A 22,592-nucleotide genomic window follows, 5' to 3' on the forward strand; every position below is an offset into this window, starting at 1 on the left:
ACTCAGGCCAAGCTCCAAAGAACCCGTGTAGAGAAGGAGGAACACACGGATGGCCATTTGGAGTTTGCAAAAAGTTACCTTAAGGACTGTCAGAGATCCTCTGGTCTGTTGAAACCAACGCTTGCGTTGTGAAGCACTGGTGTCTGCAGCCACAGGGACTGGGAGACTGGAGTGGGCTGAGGGGAAGCTGAATCGGGATCTCTTTGATGAAAACCTGCTCAGAGTGACGAAGGGTCACAAAGGAAACACAACTCAGGGGACAGCATAGGGACAGTTGCCCAGCCAGAGCCGAGACTTGAACCCCAGTGAACATCTCTAGAGAAACCTGGCACTGGCACTGCACCAATGGTGCCCATCCAACTTGCCAGAGCTGGAGATGATCTGCAGAGAAGAAAATCCACAAATCCAGTTGAGCGAAGCTCATGGTGTCCAACCCAACAAGACTCCATGCTGGAATGGCTGACAAAGGGACTTCAACTAAATGCTGCGTAAAGGACCTGAACGCTTTTGTCATTCGGATATTTCAGTTTTTGTATTTTTAATAAATTTGAGCAAATTCCTAAAATCCTGTTTCCTCTTTGTCAGTTTGGGAGGTTGTGTTGCTTGATGAGGGAAAAAAATGAATTGAAACAATTTTAGCAGAAGGCTGCAACATCCTTCATTCCTCAATATGTGTACAACGTGAAGGCTCTGAGTCCTTTGTGAAGGCGCTATATGCTCAATAAACCTTCTTTCACGATCACCGCCTCTGAGGCACCCGCCTCGCGCTTCGTCATCCAGTCAGCGGGCCTTTCTTAGCGCCCAGGTTGACGGACGGCTGCGCTAACAAGTTAGCCTCCCGCTCGAGCTCCTGGTCACGCCTCCAAGCCACGCCCCAGCCACGCCCCTGCCGCTCTAGCTCTTTCGGATGTCGCTGCTCGTCTTTGTTCCGGTGCGTGACTGAGAAGGCGGCGTCATTGCGATTAGAAAGATGGCGGTGGACGGGCCTGAACAGGTAACGCTGTGCTACTCGTCGTCCGGAAGTCTCTCGTTGTGACTTTCCTCCCGGTGTTTATCTTTTGGCAGCGGCAGATGAGGCCCTCGGTGCGAGTCGAGCTTGTCGCTGCCGCGCCAGTTGTAACGGAAGAGCCTAAAAACCCTTATTGCCGAGTCACGCTGCCGCTTTGGATGCGACTGCCGGCTCCTCGGCTCAGAACTCCTCCCGCCTCGTCAAATAAGGCCGGCACCGGCCCGTGTGTGGTGCTGACACATCTAACGACTTGCCTTCTGTTGCAGATGGAGCTCGAGGAAGGGAAAGGAGGCTCGGGACTGCGGCAGTACTACCTGTCCAAGATCGAGGAGCTCCAGGTAGGGAGGAGTTTGTGAGCGACCGGTCGGGGCACTGCGAAGATGCGGCTTGGAGGAAGTGGGCAGCCTTTCGCCTAGGCAGGGTCGCGTAAAGGGGGGTGGTGGGTTGTTGGACATTTGACTTTGTGGAACTTAAATTGGGCCAACGAGAGGAGCTCATTCTGTCCTTCAAGCCCGTTTGTTAAAGACCTAAATGAGGGCTCACGTAGTCTCGTCTGCCCAAGACTTGACAGATTCAATTCTCCGAGTCTTAGACATGTCCTCACGCTCCTGGTTGAAGTCCTCTGCGCGGCTTCAGGTGCTGCCGAAACCTCCCGAGACCTTTTCAGAAGTTGCTTTGTTAGCTCAGCGTCCCCCGTCTTGTGTTTATAGTTGACGTTCGTGTAGCACTTTGCAAGTTTCTCTGTTGTTTCGTGACCCTGTAGTTAGGATATAGCGGGTTGGGTGATGGATGGATTTCCCGAGTGTTCGTCCAGTTCTGCAGCTTCTTCAAATCTTTCTGAACTGTTTTTCCTACCGCCTCAGTGTCTGCCATGCTCTCCGTTTAGTATCGTCTGCGAATTTCACAAGTTTACTAAATACAGCCGGAATCAAAGTCATTAATGGAAATTGAAAAAAGTAACTGTGGTCTCCAAGACAGACCCTGAGGGACTCCACCGGTGACCTCCGCCCATTCTGCTCTTATCTGCAGTCTTTGCCAGCAGTGGCAGAACCAACTTGAGCTCCAGCTTTGTAGGTGACCTCTGAACCCTGCAGTTTCTAGTTTCAAAGTTAATTCTTGATAGGTGATCATCTGTCCTTTCGGGGTTTGTGGCATGGAATTCAAGTAGGGAGGGTTTTTTATACTAACAAAATAAATAGTTTTATATTTGGTGGTGTTAGGTTAAGGAACAAGTGCATTAGAGGGTCAGCTCAGGTTGGACAGTTTGGAGACCAAGTCAGAGAGGCGAGATTGTGTTGGTCTGGTCATGTGCAGCAGAGAGATGAAGGGTGTACTAAGAGAGCAGGATGATAAGGTTGGAGCTGGCAGGGAAGAGGAGGAGAGGAAGGTCTAAGAGGAGCTTTATGGATGTGCTGAGGTGGTGGGTGTGACAGAGCAAGATGACGAGGACAGGAGAAGATGGAAAAAGATGGTCTGCTGTGGCAACCCCTCACGGGAGCAGCCACAAGAAGAAGAAGAAGATGTTTTGTTGGTTGAGTACAAGTGTGCTCTAATATTCGGCAGGTGAATACCACAAAAAGCAAAGTATGAAAGAAAACCATGAGGCCCAGTATTGTGCACAAGCAGAGGGTTTCTTTAATTCATTCGATCCACCACATCCTCTGCAGCTCTTGATTCAGCTGCTCTGCCATTAAAGAGCCGTAATTACTGAGGTACAAATTACCCCATGTCATCGTGTTTATTTTGCATTGCGGGGTTCTGTCACTCGTCAGCCTACAAGAAATGGATGCAAGTAGTGGAGGATGAGTGGCGCCGTTTAGGATTTCATGAAACACTTTTAAAAGCAAATCTACATAAGAGCTGTTGTGTGGGGCATTTGACCATCCCTGGTGGTGGCGACGGCTTTGGTCTCCAAACACACGGCCACGCTACGCCAAAGGCACAAGCGCTTCGCAAGACGGATGGTCGACATTTGTAGAATGCAGTAGCTGGTGCTGAACTCGCTCTGTTTATACTTCCAAGTTCGTCTTGGTTGAAATTCTTTAAGCAGGTCCAGGGCACAATTGGCACACCTCAGATTATCCTGAATTGAAATTCCCAGACATTGTTGGGTGGGACTGTCTGGACTGATTCTCGTGTCTTTTTTTTGTTCCACCATCTCTGGCTATGTGTTGAAATCTAGAAAGCAAAATCCCGGTGCTTAGCCTGACTTGGCGCACGTCCTGTATGCTGACTTCGGCTTGCTGGATGTGCTGCTTTAGCTTCTGAAAATGGCAAATTAGTCCTGAGGATACGATAACGGGATGCTGAAGATGTTCATTGCTTTTGATCGCCTGAGTACTTGCTGACCTTTCCCAAAAGTCACTGGAGACTCCAAAGCCTACTGAAATTTGGAATAGCTTATGAGATGTCTGTGCTGACCATCTGCACCCGTGCACTGGCTGATGGGCTTTCTCGGGTTTGCATGGCGACGTAACTACATGAGCAGGAGCGAGACTCTGCTTTACCTGCTTCAGGTGTAGCTTTTGTTTGGTCTAAAATCCGATTGTTATCAGCCCAGCGGTATACTTTAGTCAGGCCGTTTGCAAAGGGAGTCATTGTCGTTACCTTTTGGTCTTATACAATACAATACAATACAGTACAGTTTATTTTTGTATAGCCCAAAATCACACAGGAAGTGCCGCAATGGGCTTTAACAGGCCCTGCCTCTTGACAGCCCCCCAGCCTAGACTCTCTGAGAAGACAAGGAAAAACTCCCAATAAAAACCTTGTAGGGAAAAATGGAAGAAACCTCGGGAAAGGCAGTTCAAAGAGAGACCCCTTTCCAGGTAGGTTGGGCGTGCAGTGGGTGTCAAAAGTAGGGGGTCAATACAACACAACACAATACACAGAACAGAACAATTCCTTAAGACAGCATAATAAAACATTTTAGAAGTATGGTTTAACAGTAGATGATTTGACATAATTAGGTTTGGATATTTTTAGAGTCCTGGAGACCTCATCCTTGTAGGCTCTGGTTGGCTGGAAGCCCTGCCAGGTCGCCTTGTGTCACTTGTCCTGTCCTAGTTTCTCAGTCGCTCCTTATTGTTTTTCTGTGACTTTCCCAAACACCGATGACACTTTTTTTCACCTTTAGCTCCAGTTGTTTTCTTTGGAAGTCCCCACACCCTGTGGACAACTGGGAATGCCTCAGTTAGGGACGGTGATGTCCCTGTCACCAAGTGTATACCATTCTAAGTAGCCGATACCAAGTGCCACTGTAGGCCAACATTGAACAAAAGAAACAAGAACAGGAAACAAGCAGTTCCCATTAATCAGAAGGGTTAACGTATTGCTGTTAATTTAGTAATAAAAATCAATCATTGTAAACGTATAGTGACAGCCGTAAATCGGGGTCTGTCTGTGGAGGAGATTGGAGCTCATTGGCCCTCTCCCTCTCGTGGGTAGAATGGCTGCTCTGAATTGGAATTCAGATTCTTCTGTTATTGTCGTCCTGTTTTGTTTTCACATTGAAGGCCAGTTGGTTTTATGGTGTTGTGTCTGAGCACCAGACACGTGGAACGCATCAAGAAAACAAGACCCGCAGATGCCCAGTGGGTGATTAACTGGCCCGCCCACCACAGTGGTGGTGATAAAGATTTGGACGTGAGCGTCAGTAGGCTTTGTGCCCAGGGGACCAAGTTACCCGACCTCTTGTCTGACATTTCAGTCATCATTTACTGCTCTGACGCTGATCTTCCTGATCATAGAGTCACTTGTTATGCTAGCGGTTGATGAGAAGAATTCAGAATGAATTAGGGTGTTTGAGGGGTCCTCTAAAAACTAATCTGCACGTCGTCCTCTCTTAACAGGCTTAAGTTTCCAGTTTGCTGTTTTTCCGTCCAGCCGTTTCAGCTGTGACACACACAGCCATCATCCAGATATCGATGTTTCGGTGGTGAGGGACCCTAAAACTGCGTCAGTCGAAAAGCGGAGATTGAAATTTTTGATGAATCTAAAGCTTTCGCTCCTCCTCCATAGATGATTACGGTGGGGGAGGGCGCAAAGCACAATTGGAAGATGGCTGGCGTTTTGATTTACATGGAAGATGGCTGGCCAATCCGAGCCTGGCATTTTGTGGAGGGGGCCTGTAAGATCAAAGGTCAGAGTCTGCATGCAAGTCAAAAAAGACAGAAACCGAGGCTCCAGTGTTAGAGTGGCTGGCTGCTCGACTTGCACTGGTCTTGAGTTACCCCAAAGATGCTCCACCATCTTGCACTGTTTTGTACCTCTGTTGCTGCATTGTCACTTTGTGGCCAGCGTGTTGGCCTTCTGCTTCTTAACACTGTACCTCTGCCCCTGGGTTTGCAGTAGGACTCGGACCCTATTTTTCAACAGGTGCCTGGGACCCTGAAGGTATTGATGGGCCGCTTATCCATTTGGGGTTCACTCTTGAACCCGAGATCTGTGCTACACATGTTCAGCACTTGTCACATCAAGCACAAGTTGGATTCTTTCTCATTAACTAGAATCCCTGAAGCCTACAAGAAAAAAAGCTCGTAATCCTGGCCCACCTTAAATCCCTTCGCACCTCCTCATCAGCGTCTTTTGTTTTGTAAATGTGGTGATCTGCACAAGCAGCCTGCTGTCCCATAATCCCCAGTGACGGAGCTCAAGTCTGTTTATCTGCGTGGTGTGAGGTGCCTGGAGTTGTAGAGGCTCAATGATATCTTGTTATTTGGAAGACAAGCATGTCATGTGAGCTCCGTGTCTACAACGGTCTGTAAATGTACAGTAGGGTGACCGGAAATGTGAGGCACAAATGCTGAACACGCAACTAAAACAACGTTTTTCATGTTACATTTACAGCGGTTGTTGCAGAGTCAAATCAAATGTAAGTTTTTATTCTATAGCAATAATAATAAGAGCAGTTCACTACACGAAAGGTTAATTCTGGGAGGCCACTGGACTCGAACCCGTGACCTCTGGATTACTACCCGGCAGACCCAAGCAGTTGTGTCGGCGTCGTAGCTCAGCCCAACTTCTTTTTCTTTGGTTATATTTTAGTGTAAAAGCGCACTTGTTTTGTTATTTGTGTACCTTTCGTGAAAGTGTTTGAGATATTTGGACTTCACTCTTCACACCTTCTACGCTTCACGCTAATATTTTGTCATGCGTACTGTAACATGAAAAACGTTGTTTTAGTTACGTGTTTGGCATTTGCGCCTCACATTTCCGGTCACACTACTGTACATTTACAGGCCGTTGTAGACACGGAGCTCACATGACATGCTTGTCTTCCAAATAACGAGATATCATTGAGCCTCTACAACTGCAGGCACCTCACACCACGCAGATAAACACTTGAGCTCCGTCACTGGGGATTATGGGACAGCAGGCTGCTTGTGCAGATCACCACATTTACAAAACAAAAGACGCTGATGAGGAGGTGCGAAGGGATTTAAGGTGGGCCAGGATTATGCATTTTCTCGCAGGTTTCAGGGATTCTAGTGTTAAAGTCGTTAGAGAATGGCTGCCAGCCTTGTGATTGTCCTTTTATTATTTTGAGAGGCGTTTCTGTTCTCTGCTGCCTTGAAGTGCGTGGCCTAAAATGAGGCGTATTCAGGGGTCTAGTGTTACATGAGGACTCGGCCCACTTCAGTCCCTTCTGTTATCGCTTGACTGCCCGCTGCTGCCCATGACACCCGCACTCAGTGGTCCCACGGGTGCTTCAGGCCCACCGCGCCATGGAATGCTGTGATCAGGCTGTTTAAGGCCGATCACCGATTTTAAGTTACTTGATTGGCTGAATCTGACTTTCTTATTTTTTTTTTTTCTTCCTTCTTTATCCCTTTTTAAACTTAACATTAATCTCCTGCATAACCAGAGAAGTTTTATGTCCAATATTATAATTCTACTATAGACCACGTGTTAACATTTTATTAACAAAATGAAGTTCTGAGACCATAAAATACTAAAATAAATCCAAATATCCTTAAAATACACACTTTAACTAATATGTACAAAAATATGTATCCATAATACGTGTGACATAAAAGGAAATAAAATGCGTCTCTTAATTGCAAGCTGACATTTTTTAGGTAATGTACGTGTGTGAAACAAGGCGTCTTCGTCACTCTATCGGTATCGGTACGTATTCGCACAGTCCGTGAATTGATGTTGGCAAGTAAACGTCCGCACCCCACACGTCTTCATGTGAATCACTTGAACTCTTTAGTTGCATGACAGCGTTTTGCTGTCTTTATTATATTTATACAGCTGTGCGTTTTTATTTTAGCTTTGTTCTGTTTATCAGTTAGACATTCGTAGTTCTTGCGGTGTTGTTATGAACATTAGGACCACCTGGACGAGAGCACGCCAGTCCTGCCCACTTCATTCTTCTAAAATGACACCAAGTCGAGTTCTGAAAGTCCCTCAAGTCCTCCTGTCCACCACACTACTTGGTCTCTTGTTATTCCAAGAGTCTGTTGTCCTTTGTGTAAAGAGAAACTTCCTAATGTTTGTGCAAAATTCACAGTGAACCAACTGTGTCCCCGCCACGTGTTCTTGATGAACTCCTTTTAAAGTCACCATCTCGGCCCACAGGACTCCTGGTCTTCATCATTCGCAACATTTCAGTCAGGTCTCCTCTTCATCCCTGTAAAGGCTCAGCTCTTTTCATTTTTCTTCATAACTCATCTTTCTTCTCTGGACCTTCTCTTGTGCTGCTGTGTCTTTATGGAGACCCAAACTTCACCCAGGACTCCAGATGAGGCCTCACCAGTGTGTTATAAAGGTTGAGCAGGACCTCCTGTGACTTGTAGTCCACACGTCAAGGCGCTATATAACCTGACACTCTGTTAGCCTTCTTAATGGCGTCTGCACACTGTCTGGAGGTCGATGGCTTCGAGTCCTCTACGACTCCAAAGTCCTTCTCATAAGGTGGACTCTCGATGTTCAGACCCCCCATTGTGTATTCACACCTCACATTTTGACTTCCTATGTGTCATTCTTTACATTTACTGACATTACATTTCAAATCAGCCTGTGCCTGCCTGCCAATCCACCAATCTTGGTATCATCTACCAACTTCACCAGCTTGTTCTTTATATTCCTGTCTGAATCATTTCTACATATTAAAAATAGCAGCGGCCCCTGCACTGCCCCCCTGCTGGTCACCACTCTTAACATCAGCCAGTTCTGATGAGGTTCCTCACACCATCGTCACCCTCTGCTTCCTGTGTCTGAGCCAATTCTAAAAACATCACCCTGAGCTGCCACTTCTTTTAGTTTTGATGCCCACCCTCTCAGGTGGCACCTTATCAAATCCTTTCTGAAAGTCCAGATCAGTGATCTCATCTGCTTCTCTCTGGTCGTCTCCTTTTGTTGCCTCCTCATGAGCTCCCTCTTCTGACCCCACGCTGGCTGTCCTGTCCTGTCCTGTCCTTGCCAGGTGTCACTCAATCTTCTCCTTAATGTTCCTGTGATGTTTCATGTTAAGCTTACTGGCCTGTAGCTGCTTGGCTCTGCCTGGACCCCCTTTTTATTTAATGGGATGATTTTTGACGTTTTCCAGTCCTTCAGAATCTCTCCAGCGTGCAGTGAGCTCCTAAAATATGCATCAGTGGTTTGTATCTGCACTCGCTGGCCTCCTTAAGAACTTGAGGGTCCGCATTACCTGGTGATTTGCGTGATGCCAGCCTATTTAATCTCCGCTGCTCTTCTCTCTCAATGATTTCCAAATCCCTCAGCACCTCCTTAGTAGTCCCTGTTGCTGCTCACTTGTGAACACCTCAGAATGATGTAAGTTTAGGGCGTCCGCTGTTTCGCTGTCTGTATCTTTGAATTCCCTTTTACTATTCCTGTGAGCGCCTCGAGCATGAGAAAGGCGCCATATAATGAAAATGTATTATTTCTGATGCGCTTGACGACTCCTTCACTACTACAGAATCTCTTAAGGTCGTCTGTCGCCTTCTCTGCTATTCCTCTCCAGCTGTCCCTGATATCCTCCTTCATGTTCTCATATGCCCTACGATTCACTTTGGACGTCTTAGTCGTCTGTTTTTTCCTTTGCAGCTTCTTTTTTAACTCTTTATTGGTCCTCTGTGGAGTTTCTCCTCCATATTTTAGGTCTGTCCCTGGCCTGCATGACATTTCCAAACCTGCTCCACTGCTCCTCGACTGTCTTATCCCAGCCGTCTTCTTTAGACTTTGCCCTACCAAAGTTCAAGTTAACAATTTTAGTCTTTGCGTCGGCACTCTCACAAAGCACTGAGCATTGTATGATGACGCGGTCACGTGACCCTAGCCGTCCAATCCCCTGGGCACCCTCAGTTCTATCGCCCGCCCTGCTCTGGCGCTTTAGCGTGAACACTCGCTGATTACTGAAAGACGGTCGAAACCTTAAAACGCCTATCGTGTACTGAGCCTCACTTTCACATTCGTCTTTGTCTTTTTAGTTTGTTGATCCCTTTGTTTAAGCAGGAAGTCCCATTCTGGCCAGGGTGGCGGCCGCCCTCACGTATTCGGTGTGACGCGCGGTTCATTCCCTCGCTCTTAAGAATATCAAGTCCATGTCTCCTTCGCTGCGTTCTTTATGATTTCCTTAAACTTAATTTTTGGTCTTTCGAATGACTCCCAGGTCCAGCCAGCCAGCCAGCCAGTCAGCCATTATCCATCCCGCTACAGGGTCACGGGGGTCTGCTGGAGGCAACACAGGGCCCAAGGCAGGAAACAAACCCCGGGCAGGGTGCCAGCCCACCGCAGACTCCCAGGCCTGTGCTGCATAAGGAGACGATGCCAGGGTGGAGCGCAACTGGGACCTACCAGGACTAAGAAAGAGCTGGACGTTGAGCCCGAATCGCTTTATAGATCCAAATATGCCAGTGGTGCCCAGCCCACCCAGTCCTAAAGGGGGGTTTCTGCATGTTCGGAGAGTCGCAGGCCGGAACGGCGCGTCCTCGAGTTGAAGTGACGTCCTGACTGATGCCACTCAGTGTACTTGTATCTAAAAGATCCTCGCTGGTATGAAGACCCCCTTCAGTAGATTTGTTACCATCAATCCTCTGACAAGTGCGAGGGACCCTTTAAAGGAGCCCACCCTGCAGAGTCTGCTGGAGTTCATCTCAAAGGTGAAGATCAGGGCCACTGGCGAAAATCAAGCTGGGGGGCTTCATTTTGTGCTTTAGGCTTTAGTCTTGTTGGGGGTCTCACTAATGAGATGGAAGGCATCTGAGGCAGCTGATAGCCCGTCTCGGTCTGTGAGAGTCCTTTGAGCCCCCCACTGTTCTACAGGCAGACAGACATTGGCACGGGTTGGCAGGCTCTCCACCTCCTGACAACAACCAAACCTCTCAAAACGTGTATCGTCATCGTCATCGTCGTCACGTGGAACGTTCAGCTCTGCAGATTGGAGACCTCGTTGAGCTGCTGATGTAGCCGTCTGGTGGGCCACAGGAAGAGAACGGCCCCCCGCCGTGTGCATTCAAGTCAATTCATCCTGAGCTACCCCAAGAATGTGAAAGAGCAGCTGGCAGGGGGTCTGAACTGAGCCGTCGTGGGCATCACATCCGTAGATCACGAGGCGTTGCTTGGCATTCTAGTCAAAGTCACGTGGTGTCATCACGTTGTAATGTGAGGGTCTCGTCTCTTTCTTGTCCTTTGCACAGGACCACTTGTCTGATTCCTTGTTCTGGTCTTACTCGGCCCCCGCGAAGGGGCTGCAGCTGGATTGGCGGACAGCAGCTTTTGTGGCCCCCCGTCGAGTCTTTTTACGTTTGGAGCGATGGCCTCCCTGCTTTGGCGGATCAAACACGTCAAGTCTCTGTCCGGGATTGGCGAAAGCTGCCACCCCGAAAGCAGACCCTGGTGGGCACAAGAACCCCGCCGAGCAGAGGTGCAGCACTTCACGGTGGACTGTCACCAGCTTACAGTCATGTTGTGGCTTTGCCATTCCCTGCTTGCCACCCAGCCGTGTCACCCCTCAGTGGTCCCAGCATGGCCTTCTGATTCCGTGTCACCGTCCGCAAGTGGGGGGCTTTGAAGCACACGGTCGGCCCACCCGGGACGCGCTGGGCTTTCATTTTAGTTTGAGATTTTCAACTCCACTCTTAACGTCTGAAGCTTTGCGTTCCCATTAGCAGACACTTTCATCGGACTTGGTGACTCGTATGGGTGGCAGCAGAGCTTGTTTGTTACCCAGGGTACCATTTGAAGTGAATGTCACACCCAACTTGTGCCCAGCGTGTGCCGTGCCAGCACTGATGAGAGCCGCGCCACGTCGGGCTCTCGCAACACTTGGTCAGCACGGCGGCGGGACGGCCGATGTCATCAGACAAACATCTTGAGGCTTGTGGAGTGGCAGACTGTGGGATTAAAACCAACCAAAACAACGCAGTGCCCACCTTCAGCCTGACGGGTGGCAGCACGTTTGAAAGGATTTAAGAGACTGGGAGTGGCGAGAGCGCAGCGCCATGGCAGTCACGGACAGTAATTACAAAATGACTAATAAAGGGTAGTCGGCACAGATCTGCACATGCCCGTGGACTGTTGGCAGACGTTTGGTGCCCACTAGGCCTTCACAGCTGCTTTTGTGACGAGACGGCAAGTCACCTGATAAGCAGTTTAGAGCTGGTGAGGCGAGTTTGTCAGCCCATGTGACCCCCAGTCCTGCCCGTCGTGGGGCCATTGCTCCATGCCAGGCAGTTGGGCACCCAGAACCAGAGCCCTTGTAGCTTTGAGAAAGTTCTTTCTTTTGTCACATTTGATTACTTTTGGCGTCTTTAGAACTGTGACAGCGCAAGTCACCCGTGACGGATTGAAGACCCCCAGCCCCTCGTCTGCTCAGAAAGGGGGCCAGCGTTTAGTTTGTGGGCGTCACCTCGGGAGCAGGCGGGTCACACACTCGCACTCGCTTACGTTTTATGTTAATATTTCCCGGTGCCAACCGTACCTCTCAAGTGGCGTTTTCTCCAGGAATTCCCGGTGGGCTCCTTTCCTGGTGAGTGTGGCTCCATTGACGTGAAAAGCCGAACATCTTAACAAGCGAGGACCCTGAGGAGGGAGTGGCATGCCAGCTCTTTGTACTGCCCGAGACCACCGAGGCGCCCAGTTGACGAGAGCAGACGTTTGAATCTCTCCCTGCCATTTCAAATATCGAAGCCGTTAAGACGTTGGGGTGACACTGTTGGGGTGACACTGTTGGGGTGACACTGTTGGGGTGACTGGCGTGTGTTGGTCCAGAGTGCTGCTCAGAGGACCTGCTGTGGTCTCAAACTCGGGTTTCGCCACCATGCCCAGAAGTGGTATCTTTGTGACGTGAGGATTGTGCCCTTTACTTTGTGCTGCCCCCAAACGGTGACCCCCCCCCATCGAGGTCCGCTGTCGGTGACGTCCCTGGAACCTTGGGGTGTGTAAACTGCTGCCAAAATACGCCTCCTGTATATGAAAGGGTGGCATTCGGGGGACACTGCGGTGACCTCGGCCCCTCGTGCCACCCGCTGTGCCCCTCGCGCTGACCCTCTTGTGTTTCTTTTTAAGTTGACAGTCAATGAAAAAAGTCAGAATCTGCGGCGTCTTCAGGCCCAGCGCAACGAGCTCAACGCTAAAGGTGAGACGACGGAGTGGGCACCAGCTGCCCGGCTGGCCTGACCCCCTCCCATGATGCTTTGCTCTCACCGCCTCTCTCATTTCTTGCAGTGCGACTCCTGCGTGAAGAACTCCAGCTGCTCCAGGAGCAGGGCTCCTACGTCGGGGAGGTGGTGAGGGCCATGGACAAGAAGAAGGTGCTGGTGAAGGTAGGTAGGCAGGCAGGTAGGCAGGCGCCACCATAGCGGGTCGGGCCAAAGTGACGAGACAAACGACCGCCATCAGCTGTGTGACTTGCTGGCACGCATTTGTGGTGTGGGTGACAGGTCCCCATACTGGGTTTTGGCTACCTGGCATGTTTGCCATGTGAATCTCCGCCCTAAACGGTGGCCCTGCCAGCCTGGAGTCATTCGTGCCACGGCAGGTTTAATTCCGTTAATCCGACTTGAGTCCCAAACAGCACGTTTACGACGTCGGCGAGTGGGGGCAGGCCGAGTGGCCGGGCGCACAGTGTGCAGAAACGGGGCTGGCATTCAGCATGGCGCCGACTGCCAGGTTTGTCTCCACTCCTGCCTTGGCGTCTCACGGTTGACCCCCTCGCTTGTCTTTCCAGGTTCATCCTGAGGGGAAGTTTGTGGTGGACGTCGACAAAAACATCGACATCAATGACGTGAGTGCACCCCAAGTACCTCTGCTGGTCCACTTTGGGGTGCCAGGCAGCCCGACTGTGCCCCCCCCTTACCCCTCGGGTGTTTGAGCCAGTGCCCCTCATTGTCTCTGCCCACAGGTAACTCCCAACTGCCGCGTGGCGCTGAGGAACGACAGTTACACGCTTCACAAAATCCTCCCTAACAAGGTGGACCCCCTGGTGTCGCTGATGATGGTGGAGAAGGTCCCCGATTCGACCTACGAGATGATTGGCGGACTGGACAAGCAAATCAAAGAAATCAAGGAGGTCATCGAGCTGCCAGTCAAACACCCAGAGCTGTTTGAGGCTCTGGGCATCGCACAGCCCAAGGTGGGTGCAGTGGTTGCCGGTCGGGTGGCACTTTGTCGGTTGCCCGCTCAGATGACTCGAGGTATCTTTACTTAGGGCGTGCTGCTGTACGGACCGCCTGGAACCGGGAAGACCCTGCTGGCCAGAGCGGTGGCACACCACACGGACTGCACCTTCATCCGCGTGTCGGGGTCCGAGCTGGTGCAGAAGTTCATCGGAGAAGGTGAGGGGTGCCAGCCTGTGCTGCCATCTGAACGCGTCAGGAGGCGGGGTTGCTCTCGTCTCTCTTGACCGCCCGTCTGTTTCGTAGGGGCACGCATGGTGCGGGAGCTGTTTGTGATGGCGCGGGAGCATGCGCCCTCCATCATCTTCATGGACGAGATCGACTCCATCGGCTCGTCGCGCTTGGAGGGGGGCTCGGGTGGCGACAGCGAGGTGCAGAGGACCATGTTAGAGCTGCTCAACCAGCTTGACGGCTTTGAAGCCACCAAGAATATCAAGGTACGTAGGTTTGTGACGCTCGGGCTTGGCACCTGAGCCGGGCTCATGGCACCGTCGCCACCCTTTTGTCTTTGCAGGTTATCATGGCCACCAACAGGATCGACATCTTGGACTCGGCGCTGCTCCGGCCCGGCCGCATCGACAGGAAGATCGAGTTCCCCCCGCCGAACGAGGAGGTGAGTGTCGGCCGTGGCCTGGCCGGTCGCCGTTTCCACCCCACGGGTGTCCGTCCAGCACTCCCCCGCCTTGTGTTTTTGCTCCGCAGGCCCGCCTGGACATCCTGAAGATCCACTCGCGCAAGATGAACTTGACGAGGGGGATCAACCTGCGCAAGATCGCCGAGCTCATGCCGGGCGCGTCGGGCGCCGAAGTGAAGGTAGGGAGGGAGAGGGAGAGGGAGAGGGAGGGGCCGTCGTGCAGTTCGGCGGGGGGGGCCAGCAGGTGGCGCCGAAGCACAAGCAGTGCGAGCTACCGCCTCTTCGTTTTGTCTTGCAGGGCGTGTGCACGGAGGCGGGCATGTACGCGCTGAGGGAGAGGCGGGTGCACGTGACGCAGGAAGACTTCGAGATGGCCGTGGCCAAGGTGGGTGCCAGCCTCCGAACGCCGCTTACGGCCCGCCTGGGCGCTCCCTGGGATGCCCGCACCATTTACCTTTTTTTTTTTGTGCGCAGGTCATGCAGAAGGACAGCGAGAAGAACATGTCCATCAAGAAGCTGTGGAAGTGAGGGGCGGGCGCGCGCGCTCGTGCTCATTCGTGTCTCGTTTCATTTGCTAATAAACGTCTGTGATGTCGGGTCGCAACTTTGACGTGTCGTTGTTGTTTTGCTGCTTAAGCAGTAAGTGATGCCCACTCACAGTGTGCCCGCTGGGGACCTGGCATTGCTGTCGTTTTGAGAGGGCCAGGTCCTCAAGTGGAGTTGAACTGAGGAATCGGCGCAGGCCAGGAGGTGACAGTTGCCGGATGTCCCCTCCGTGTTCTCTCGGCCGTCAGCACTTCCAGGTAACGCCAGCAGCAGCAGCAGCCCGATTTCAGGTGCATTGTGGGTACTTAGTTTTGACTTGGGCAGGGCAGTGACGTCCACTTTTGTCACCCGCCGTGCATCATGTGACCCAAGGGTGGCTCACACTGAAAATACATCCTAGGAATCGATGGGTGGTCTGAACTGCCCCTTCTGTGCCACCGGCGGTCCACTGGGTACGGGTCCATGTCACTTGTGGACCATGGCTGGTCAATGCAGCGCCTCTCTGTCTGTGTGTCTGCCCACTTCTCAGCTTTCAGGGGGTGAAGTGTGCAGCCAGCACATGTCTGTGCCAACCAATGCCCATGGTGCCCATCCTTTATTTCTGACATAGAGCTGTGGCACAACACTTCCTCGAACGTGTGAATCAAATTAGAAGGGGGCACGTGTCCGTCGCGGAGGGCACTCCAAGGCAGACATTTTCTAATGCCACGTCACTTGATTTCTGGCCTGTGCTACTGGACGGGTTGCTCTTCATTTTGTGCCCCCTTCCATGTGCTGAGGTGGCTCTTTGTCTCCATTGTCACAAGTGTCCCCAAGTAAATGGAGGGCTTGTACCAAACCCAAGGTGCCCACCAGACCCCAAGAGGACCTGAGCTAGTGATGGTCAGGGTGCCCACCCGATGGTGATGCCAGTTAAATGCATTTGGTTTCTTTCCATTTTATTGCCCAACACCGTTTTACAAAGCACGGCCCGGAGGCCACAATGGTAGCGCCATATTGCTAAAGATAGAAAAGGCTGTGCCCACGCCAGAGTGGCACAGGAACTTCTAGGAAATATCGAAAGTAAAGCCCAAGTGCGAATGAGAGAATGGAGACCTCCGTCATCGTCGGCAGGACTTCAGGTGAGTCGGATGCCCAGCACCTGCTCCAGTTCTTGCCTGCGTTGCTGGACCTAAAGCAGTGGACATGCGTCAGTGGCGAGAGCCCACGGTGGGCACAGGGCCCTCCCATCCGTCCCCCTCCCTTACCTTGGAGAAGATGTACCTGCCGACCGCCTCCTGCGCCCAGGATGCCTCGTAGAACTCGGTTCTCCTCTCCTCCTCGGCGTTCCCCGTGATGTCCGTCATGAGCTGCCACACAAAAGACACGCTGGTCACAGAGGGCAGAGGCCCGCGAGTGGCACAGCCGCGCCAAGCCAAGGGCCAGTTACCTTGAGGTCGTGACACTGAGACTTGAGCCAGTCTTGGATGAACTCCTGGGGGCTCCCGCTGAAGCTCAACATGAAGTCCCTCTGAATCTTCAGCTGGTTGATGGACTCGATGGTCTCGTGGATCTGGGACAAGAGATGAGGTCACTCGGTGCCACGGGGCTGGCATACGGTGCCCTCCACCAAGACATACCTTCATTTCGAGGGCCGCGATCTCCTGGTCCTTAGTGGTCGAGGACAGGAAGCCGCTCATCTGCCCCTTAAGCGGGTCATCCACCTCGACGTCGATGTCATAGCAGGCCGTCTTCTTTTGGTCATTGGGGTCCACGCTGAGGGCACCAGGGGGGGCAAAGAGAACATGGCAGGCCCACCATTACACACAAACCAAAAGCCCAAGCGTGTGCGGACCACCCGACTCACCTGATCATGTGATTGATGATGATGGGGTCCGGGTGCTGCAGGAGGCTGGCCAGCTTCATGGGAATCTCCGAGAACTTCATGCGCGTGCAGCTAAAAATCTACGAGAGACATGAGACGCGTGACAGAGCGACACGCAGCGAGCCCACCCGGTGCCCCCTCAGCACGGGGGTCCCGCTCACCTGTCTGAAGTAGCGGTTGCAGTTGATGTACTCTTTCTCGTGGCCGTCCTGCAGCTTGTTGGTCTTGATGTAGAGCCACAGCGCCTGCATGATGCTCGCCCGGGTCTGAGTGTGGACCCCCAGCAGGCGGGCCAGGCGGGGGTCCAGTTTGTACTGAGGGGGCTGCAAGAACAGAGCCATTAGGAAGGGGGCAAAGCGTCTTTTCTAGAAGTGCGGCACGGCATTGGGGACCCCATGATGGATTATATAGCGCCTTCCACGCCCGTGCCGCTTGGCACACCCACCTGGTGGTCCAGCATCAGCAGCAGGGTGCACTTCACGTTGACATCCCCGGGTCTCTTCACCTGAAAGCCATCGGTCTCCTGTGTGGTGGGCATGCGATGCCACTAGTGAGCAAAACAAAAGGGAAAAGGGTGCTGAAACTGGCACTGCCCGCGCGCTTTGAGAAATCACCTGAGGGCACCGTGTCATTGGGCAGAGGATTACAGGAAGTGACAAAGAGAGAAGGCGGTGCCAGGGTCGCCGTGTGCCACAGGCCTGGCTGCTCCTCTCCTCCGTTTTGGTAGCGCAGTGTGGGCGCCCCCTGGTGACGACCCTGGCACAAGTGGCGTGAGCTCGTCTACCTCCACCAGGTGGTTGTCGGGCCCGTAGAGGTCCTTGTCCAGCTCGATCACCAGGCTCTTGAAGAAGGACGAGAACTTCCTCTTCTGCTTTCCTGGCTGAGGTAAGCAAGCAAACAAACAAACAAACAGAGCAGATTTGTGGCCGGACCTCCTGGCAGGGTGCCAGTGTGCCCCAGCCAGATGCCACCCTTCAACACTCACGTCTTCCAGAAGTTTCCCTTCCACCCGGAGCTCCCACGACGAGATGCCCTCTGCCTCCTCGCCCTCCGCTTTGCCCGGGGTGTACGTATTCGAGATGTAGATGCGCAGCTTGCGCTTTTGCTGCGGAGGAGAGACCACCCGGGGGGTTACCACCTGCCACAAGGGGCACCGTCACGTGACTGCAGGAACACGACCAAGCGAGGCCCACTCCAACCCGGGGCGGACCCCCGCCATCTCGGGCGCAGCTGATGTGTCCCTCAGATTTCAAGAATGTCTTCGCCCCCATCCCACAGATGACCCCTTTCACGGACTTCTTGTTTAAATGGCAGATGGCACAGTGGGTTGAATTCCAAGCCCAGTTGCCCAATGGGTTTAGCTGGCAAGTTCTTTCTGTGCCCGCTTCAAAGGCTTGCATGTCTGACAGACTGCCAACTCTGCATGTGCTCAGTGTGCCCTGCAACAAACTGGCACGGCCTTGGGAGCCACCTTCTGCTTTGTCACCTATCCTGGTGGCACTGGGCACAACCCTCCACAACGGTAGAAGATTCCAATAAAACAAACCCAAGAATGAATGAATTTAACTTTGGGAATGCGGGGCGCTGGGAGCCGAGCGGGTGACGTTTAGGTCAGTGCCCACCTGCTATGCACCGCTACATTCACCCAAGCCGGACGGGTCCCTGGGCCGGTGGTCTGCCTCGACTTACCGTGATGGGCTTCTTGATGGCCTCCTGGATCTCCATGCGCTTGCGGGCGATGGTCTGGTCCAGTTTGCGCTCGAAGGCCAGCAGGTCCATGTAGGCCTGGGATTCAGGAACCAACTCTCGAATCTGTGGGCACAAGGAGCACATGTCTGGGGGTCTGCCAATGTCCGGTGCCACTGGCAGGCCTGGCAAAGGCGCCAGTAGCGACAAGAGCGGGAGGAGGGCACACACAGCCTCTGCTGCCCACCTTTTTCTAGGCACTCCAGCTGAGCCTACACTGGAGGGGCACAATGGTGGAGATGCCAGCCGGCACTGCTGTCAACGTGCCAGACTCTCAAGTGGACGTGACCTGTGTGTGTCAGGCTCGGGGGGCACCTTGAGGGGCTCTCATTATTAGCATGCCCACGTTTTTCATCCTGATGGCACCCGTCACGTGTACCGCTGCTCTAAAGGCTCGCCTGGCGATCACTTCATGCTTTGGGGAGCGTCACAGTGTCACAGCAGCCAGGACAGCTGTCACCTCACTCGCCTGACTGAGCGGTTTGTAAACGAGCGCTGAAACGACGGAAGCGAACTTCTCACTCCTTGGCTCGAGGGGCTGGCGCTCAGGAGACCACCGGTGCCAGCTGTCACTTTAAAGCAAGAGGTGACGATGCAGCTGATGGCTGCCAGGGAGGAACGCGATGACATCTCACGAGAAGCGCTGTGACGTTACACTGAAGAAAACGAGGAGGAGGAGGAGAAGACGATGGCGGGCAGACAGTCGTCTGCCACTTGTGACGTTTTGGCCATTGGTCCTCGGCTCTGCCCGATGTCTTTGATGGCTCAGGCAGAACAGCCTGTTGGTGACGGTGACACACGCTGGGTGCGCAATGAAGCACTTGGGACAAGTAAGTGAAGGGGGTGCACAGGAGCACGCGGCGGCCATCTTTGAGCGCAGCCCCTCATTACTGCATCAAGGGTGGGATTTGCATTCAGCTGTGGGGTCTCAACAAAAAGTGCAAGTAAAGCGGGTGACAGCAGGGACATCAGGAGCGGGCACTCGCTCAAGAAGGAGGAGGGCACTGATGGGCTGACATCACGTAAAGGCCCGGGAGACCACAGAAGACAAGTGTGCTGCACCCCTCTGGGACAGCAAGATGCCCGCGTCTACCCGGCCTGCCCACTTGTGTGACGGGCGTCTGCGATCAACGTGTCCCAGAATGACAAGGGCACACGGCAGACATGGCATTATGGCACAGGCCAAAGCAGGTGGGCCACAACTGGCACCACACAATCGGCACAGACAAAGGCTGCAAAACTGAGAGGACCGGCGGGCAACGACCCAAAAACACAACAACAAGAACCCAAGGGCCGCAGTGGAGGGTCCCAAAAACGGAGTCACTGGTGTCATGTGACTGTCTGTGTACACCGAGTGACAGTTTGGATAGGAAGTCCACGACGAAGTGTCAATCTGTGTGAGAGTGGCACACTAGTGGGCTAGAGTGGCACAACTGGGGCAAGGACCAAGAGCAGAGCAGAGCCTCACACACAGAACCTTACCCGCTGAGGAAGTATTCGGTCTGCCATCTTGCGTCGCTTGAGACTGAAAAGAGAAGAGGAGATGCAGACTGGTGACATGCCAAGCACACAAGGCTCACACTGGCAGCAGAATCGCAGGGGCACAACGCCAGCTCCCTTACAGGCTCCACCTGCAGGACTGGCACCCCCGGACAGGCCCAATCCCACCGGCCTTCAAAAGCCCCTCTGCGTGTGGCTCTTCACATCAAGCACTGCAGACATAAAGAGTGGCAGCCTGCCACACAAAGGGGCACGGTGGGTACCGGAGGGCCACTCCCACGGGTCACCACAGGACACTTACCCCTTCCGTTGGTTGGCCAGTCCCTGCTGCTGCTGCAGAAACCTCTTGCGGAAAGGATCCATTCCAGACTGCGGGATGCCAGCTCTCATGGGAGGCCCGGCTCCAAAGGAGGGCCCAGGGATTGTGCCCAAACCCATTGGCATGGCACGACTGGGGGACATCCCCGGGCGCTGAAAAGAAACAGACATTACTGGTGAGAAAGGCACACGATAAGAGACGGCCAACTAAAGAGATGAAAAGACGCGAGTGTCCTGCGAGCTCTCGGCCCGATGGCACCTCCTGAACTTGAGGGCGGCCAGCGTGGACGTGGCAGCACCTCGGCCCGCCGCCCTGCTGGTGTCCTTTCCCGCTCGTTTTATATTCCTGATGCTCCTTTGTGCCTACAGTTTAGTTCTGACACGGGGGCAACGAGCAGAGTAGAGGAGCGTAAAGTGTCATGCAGCCTTGGGCACCGTGCCACCCCACATTTGCAGATACCACACACCTGGGGCATGCAGCTCAGTGACCCTGACCTGGCACATCCTGCCCAGCCCCCCCAAACTCGACTGAGCAGATGCGGCCATCTTGGCTTCGCTGGCGCCTTCGATGGCTCCTCCCTCCTGTTGTCCAATCACAGCGAGTCACAGGTCACATGTTCAGGGGAATCGCAATGACGGACGTGAAAGGAAACAAAGCTACTAAAGGGCAGAGTCATTGTGGGCCGTGGAGGCGACAAGAAAGCCGTGAGGACAAACTGCCCAAGCGGACCCCCACCAGCCCACCCAGAGCTAAATGACAGAGGGTCCCCAATTTCTGGAGCCTCCTATCTGCCAGCCTTATCGAGGACGTGGCTCTGAACTGGGACCCCTCGATTGCAACGCTCAAGAAATGGCCACTTAAGGTCACCCACCGTGCTCCACTCGGCCGCAGTCGTCTCGTGTAAACTCAAGCCGAGACCCCTGACGGAGGGCACCGGGGCTCTCAGAATGTCACGATCGACGTCCCCGCGTCCACCACACGTACAGCCGATGTGCTCTGGCCGTCTCCATCCCATCCCACGGGACCCTCTAACTGAAGTCACCAACACGACTCGTGTCTGCATTAAGAGGACATCAAGGTCTCCTTAAATGGCTCTGCTTGACATTTGGGGCTCCTGTTGCCATCCGTCGCGTCCTTCTTGCCCACCTTCACACTCTCATCCCACGATGCCAGCTGGGTCATCCCTCTCATACATGGCGGCTCAACCGGACGTCTTCCAAGTTCTTCGCCCCAGGTTTATGGCATCTGAATGGGCACGTGTAGGCTGGCAGTGCCACTCACGCTTGAGGTGCACCAAGTGTAGACCAACAAAATCCCCGTGCCCCTCGGCTGTAGGTGGATGGGCTAAGATTTGGTGTCTTACGCCCCCCTGACCTTGACCCCATTTCTGCCACCCCCTCCCAGCTCGCACATTCAGGGGGCCACACGCATGGCTGCCCAGGGCCAGAGCTGTTGACCCCAAACCGCCCCCCATACCTCCTAAGTCCCTTCTGGCCGGTCAGCCCATTGACTGGAAGACGTGGAGCAAAAACACAAGACACAAAGTTATCATGAAGTCCAATTTTATAGGAAAAGTCAATGGGGGAAAAAAAAAACCAACCAAACCAAACCAGGGGAGCAAAGCAAAGGTGCCATGGCAGGAGCTCCGTGCCAAGAAACCCGTGACGGAGAGCGCGAAGCGGGCAGGAGCGCGGGGCTGGCGGCCGCTCGAGTCCTCCTCTTTGGTTTCATTCTCCGGCGTGTCGGCCCGCTCCGCATGGCGAGCTCACCAACGCGAGCCCAAAACGCGGAAGTCGACGGCGGCCACTTTCAGCCCCGTGCCCATCCAAAAGGCGCTGCGCTGCCTGTCTGTCTGCCCTCCGGGAGAAGGCAGGAGGCCAACCAGCCGGCCGGCCAGCCGACGAAGGCGCTATATAAAATGCCCACGGAGCCCAAGCGGGCGCCCGCTCCCTAGCTGAGGGTCCCCCGAACGCGGAAGTGCGGAGCTTCGCCCGCCTTTACGACTCGAAGCCCCCCCGTTTACCTGCTGAAAGGGGGAAGGCGAGGCGGAGGAGGGCCCCACGGCTCGGAATGCCGGACTCTGCTGCACACTGGGGGGCACTCGGAGACCCCCGGGCGCCGCGCTCATCGGGTACCCTCCCCTGGACGCCATCCGACTGCAGTTGCTGCTGCTTCTGTGACGTCGAGCGAGCCAGCGGAGCGAGCGCGTGCGCGCCCAGGCTTCAACTTCCCGCCCTCTGACGAGCGCGCGCGCTTCTTGCGCAACAGGAGAGGGAAGAAAAGAAAGAAAAAAAAAAGACGCCCGCGGAAGGGTCGCGCGCGCGCGCGCTTGCGCACGGTGGGCACGA

At 53.6% G+C, this 22,592-nt stretch overlaps 2 protein-coding genes across 3 annotated transcripts; one reads left to right on the forward strand and one right to left on the reverse strand.

Annotated features, from left to right (window-relative positions):
• The first annotated feature begins 894 nt into the window (after positions 1-894).
• On the forward strand, positions 895-14,873 carry psmc5 (proteasome 26S subunit, ATPase 5). Its single transcript, XM_039740217.1, has 12 exons — positions 895-994; positions 1,276-1,347; positions 12,527-12,596; positions 12,686-12,783; positions 13,188-13,244; positions 13,362-13,592; positions 13,668-13,794; positions 13,882-14,072; positions 14,150-14,248; positions 14,338-14,448; positions 14,568-14,654; positions 14,744-14,873. The coding sequence occupies exons 1-12, from the start codon at positions 971-973 to the stop codon at positions 14,795-14,797; spliced, it is 1,221 nt and encodes a 406-aa protein (XP_039596151.1). The 5' UTR covers positions 895-970; the 3' UTR covers positions 14,798-14,873.
• An 863-nt stretch (positions 14,874-15,736) lies between these two features.
• On the reverse strand, positions 15,737-22,425 carry smarcd2 (SWI/SNF related, matrix associated, actin dependent regulator of chromatin, subfamily d, member 2). Of its 2 annotated transcripts, XM_039740215.1 has the most exons (13): positions 22,268-22,425; positions 20,227-20,396; positions 19,908-19,950; positions 18,369-18,491; positions 17,665-17,784; positions 17,464-17,559; positions 17,125-17,226; positions 16,841-17,002; positions 16,662-16,759; positions 16,435-16,570; positions 16,245-16,367; positions 16,063-16,164; positions 15,737-15,986 (listed from the first exon to the last, which is right to left on the reverse strand). In XM_039740215.1, exons 1-13 carry the CDS (start codon positions 22,394-22,396, stop codon positions 15,933-15,935), a joined length of 1,458 nt encoding a protein of 485 aa, XP_039596149.1. In that variant the 5' UTR covers positions 22,397-22,425; the 3' UTR covers positions 15,737-15,932. The 2 variants fall into 2 exon arrangements, with proteins under 2 accessions (XP_039596149.1, XP_039596150.1); XM_039740216.1 differs by lacking the exon at positions 17,464-17,559.
• Between the last annotated feature and the right edge of the window lie 167 nt (positions 22,426-22,592).

The sequence above is a fragment of the Polypterus senegalus genome, chromosome 17, assembly GCF_016835505.1.
Source record: "Polypterus senegalus isolate Bchr_013 chromosome 17, ASM1683550v1, whole genome shotgun sequence".
In the NCBI taxonomy this organism is placed as follows: domain Eukaryota; kingdom Metazoa; phylum Chordata; class Cladistia; order Polypteriformes; family Polypteridae; genus Polypterus; species Polypterus senegalus.

Excerpts from the sequence above, each read along its gene's own strand:
- psmc5 (XM_039740217.1), top strand. The coding sequence starts at position 971 with ATGGCGGTGGACGGGCCTGAACAG. Across the intron at positions 13,593-13,667 it reads TGGGCATCGCACAGCCCAAG|GGCGTGCTGCTGTACGGACC; the intron begins GTGGGTGCAGTG and ends ATCTTTACTTAG. Across the intron at positions 14,073-14,149 it reads AAGCCACCAAGAATATCAAG|GTTATCATGGCCACCAACAG; the intron begins GTACGTAGGTTT and ends TTGTCTTTGCAG.
- smarcd2 (XM_039740215.1), bottom strand. The coding sequence starts at position 22,396 with ATGGCGTCCAGGGGAGGGTACCCGATGAGCGCGGCGCCCGGGGGTCTC. Across the intron at positions 18,492-19,907 it reads ACCGAATACTTCCTCAGCGG|ATTCGAGAGTTGGTTCCTGA; the intron begins GTAAGGTTCTGT and ends TTGTGCCCACAG. Across the intron at positions 16,165-16,244 it reads CTCAGTGTCACGACCTCAAG|CTCATGACGGACATCACGGG; the intron begins GTAACTGGCCCT and ends TTTGTGTGGCAG.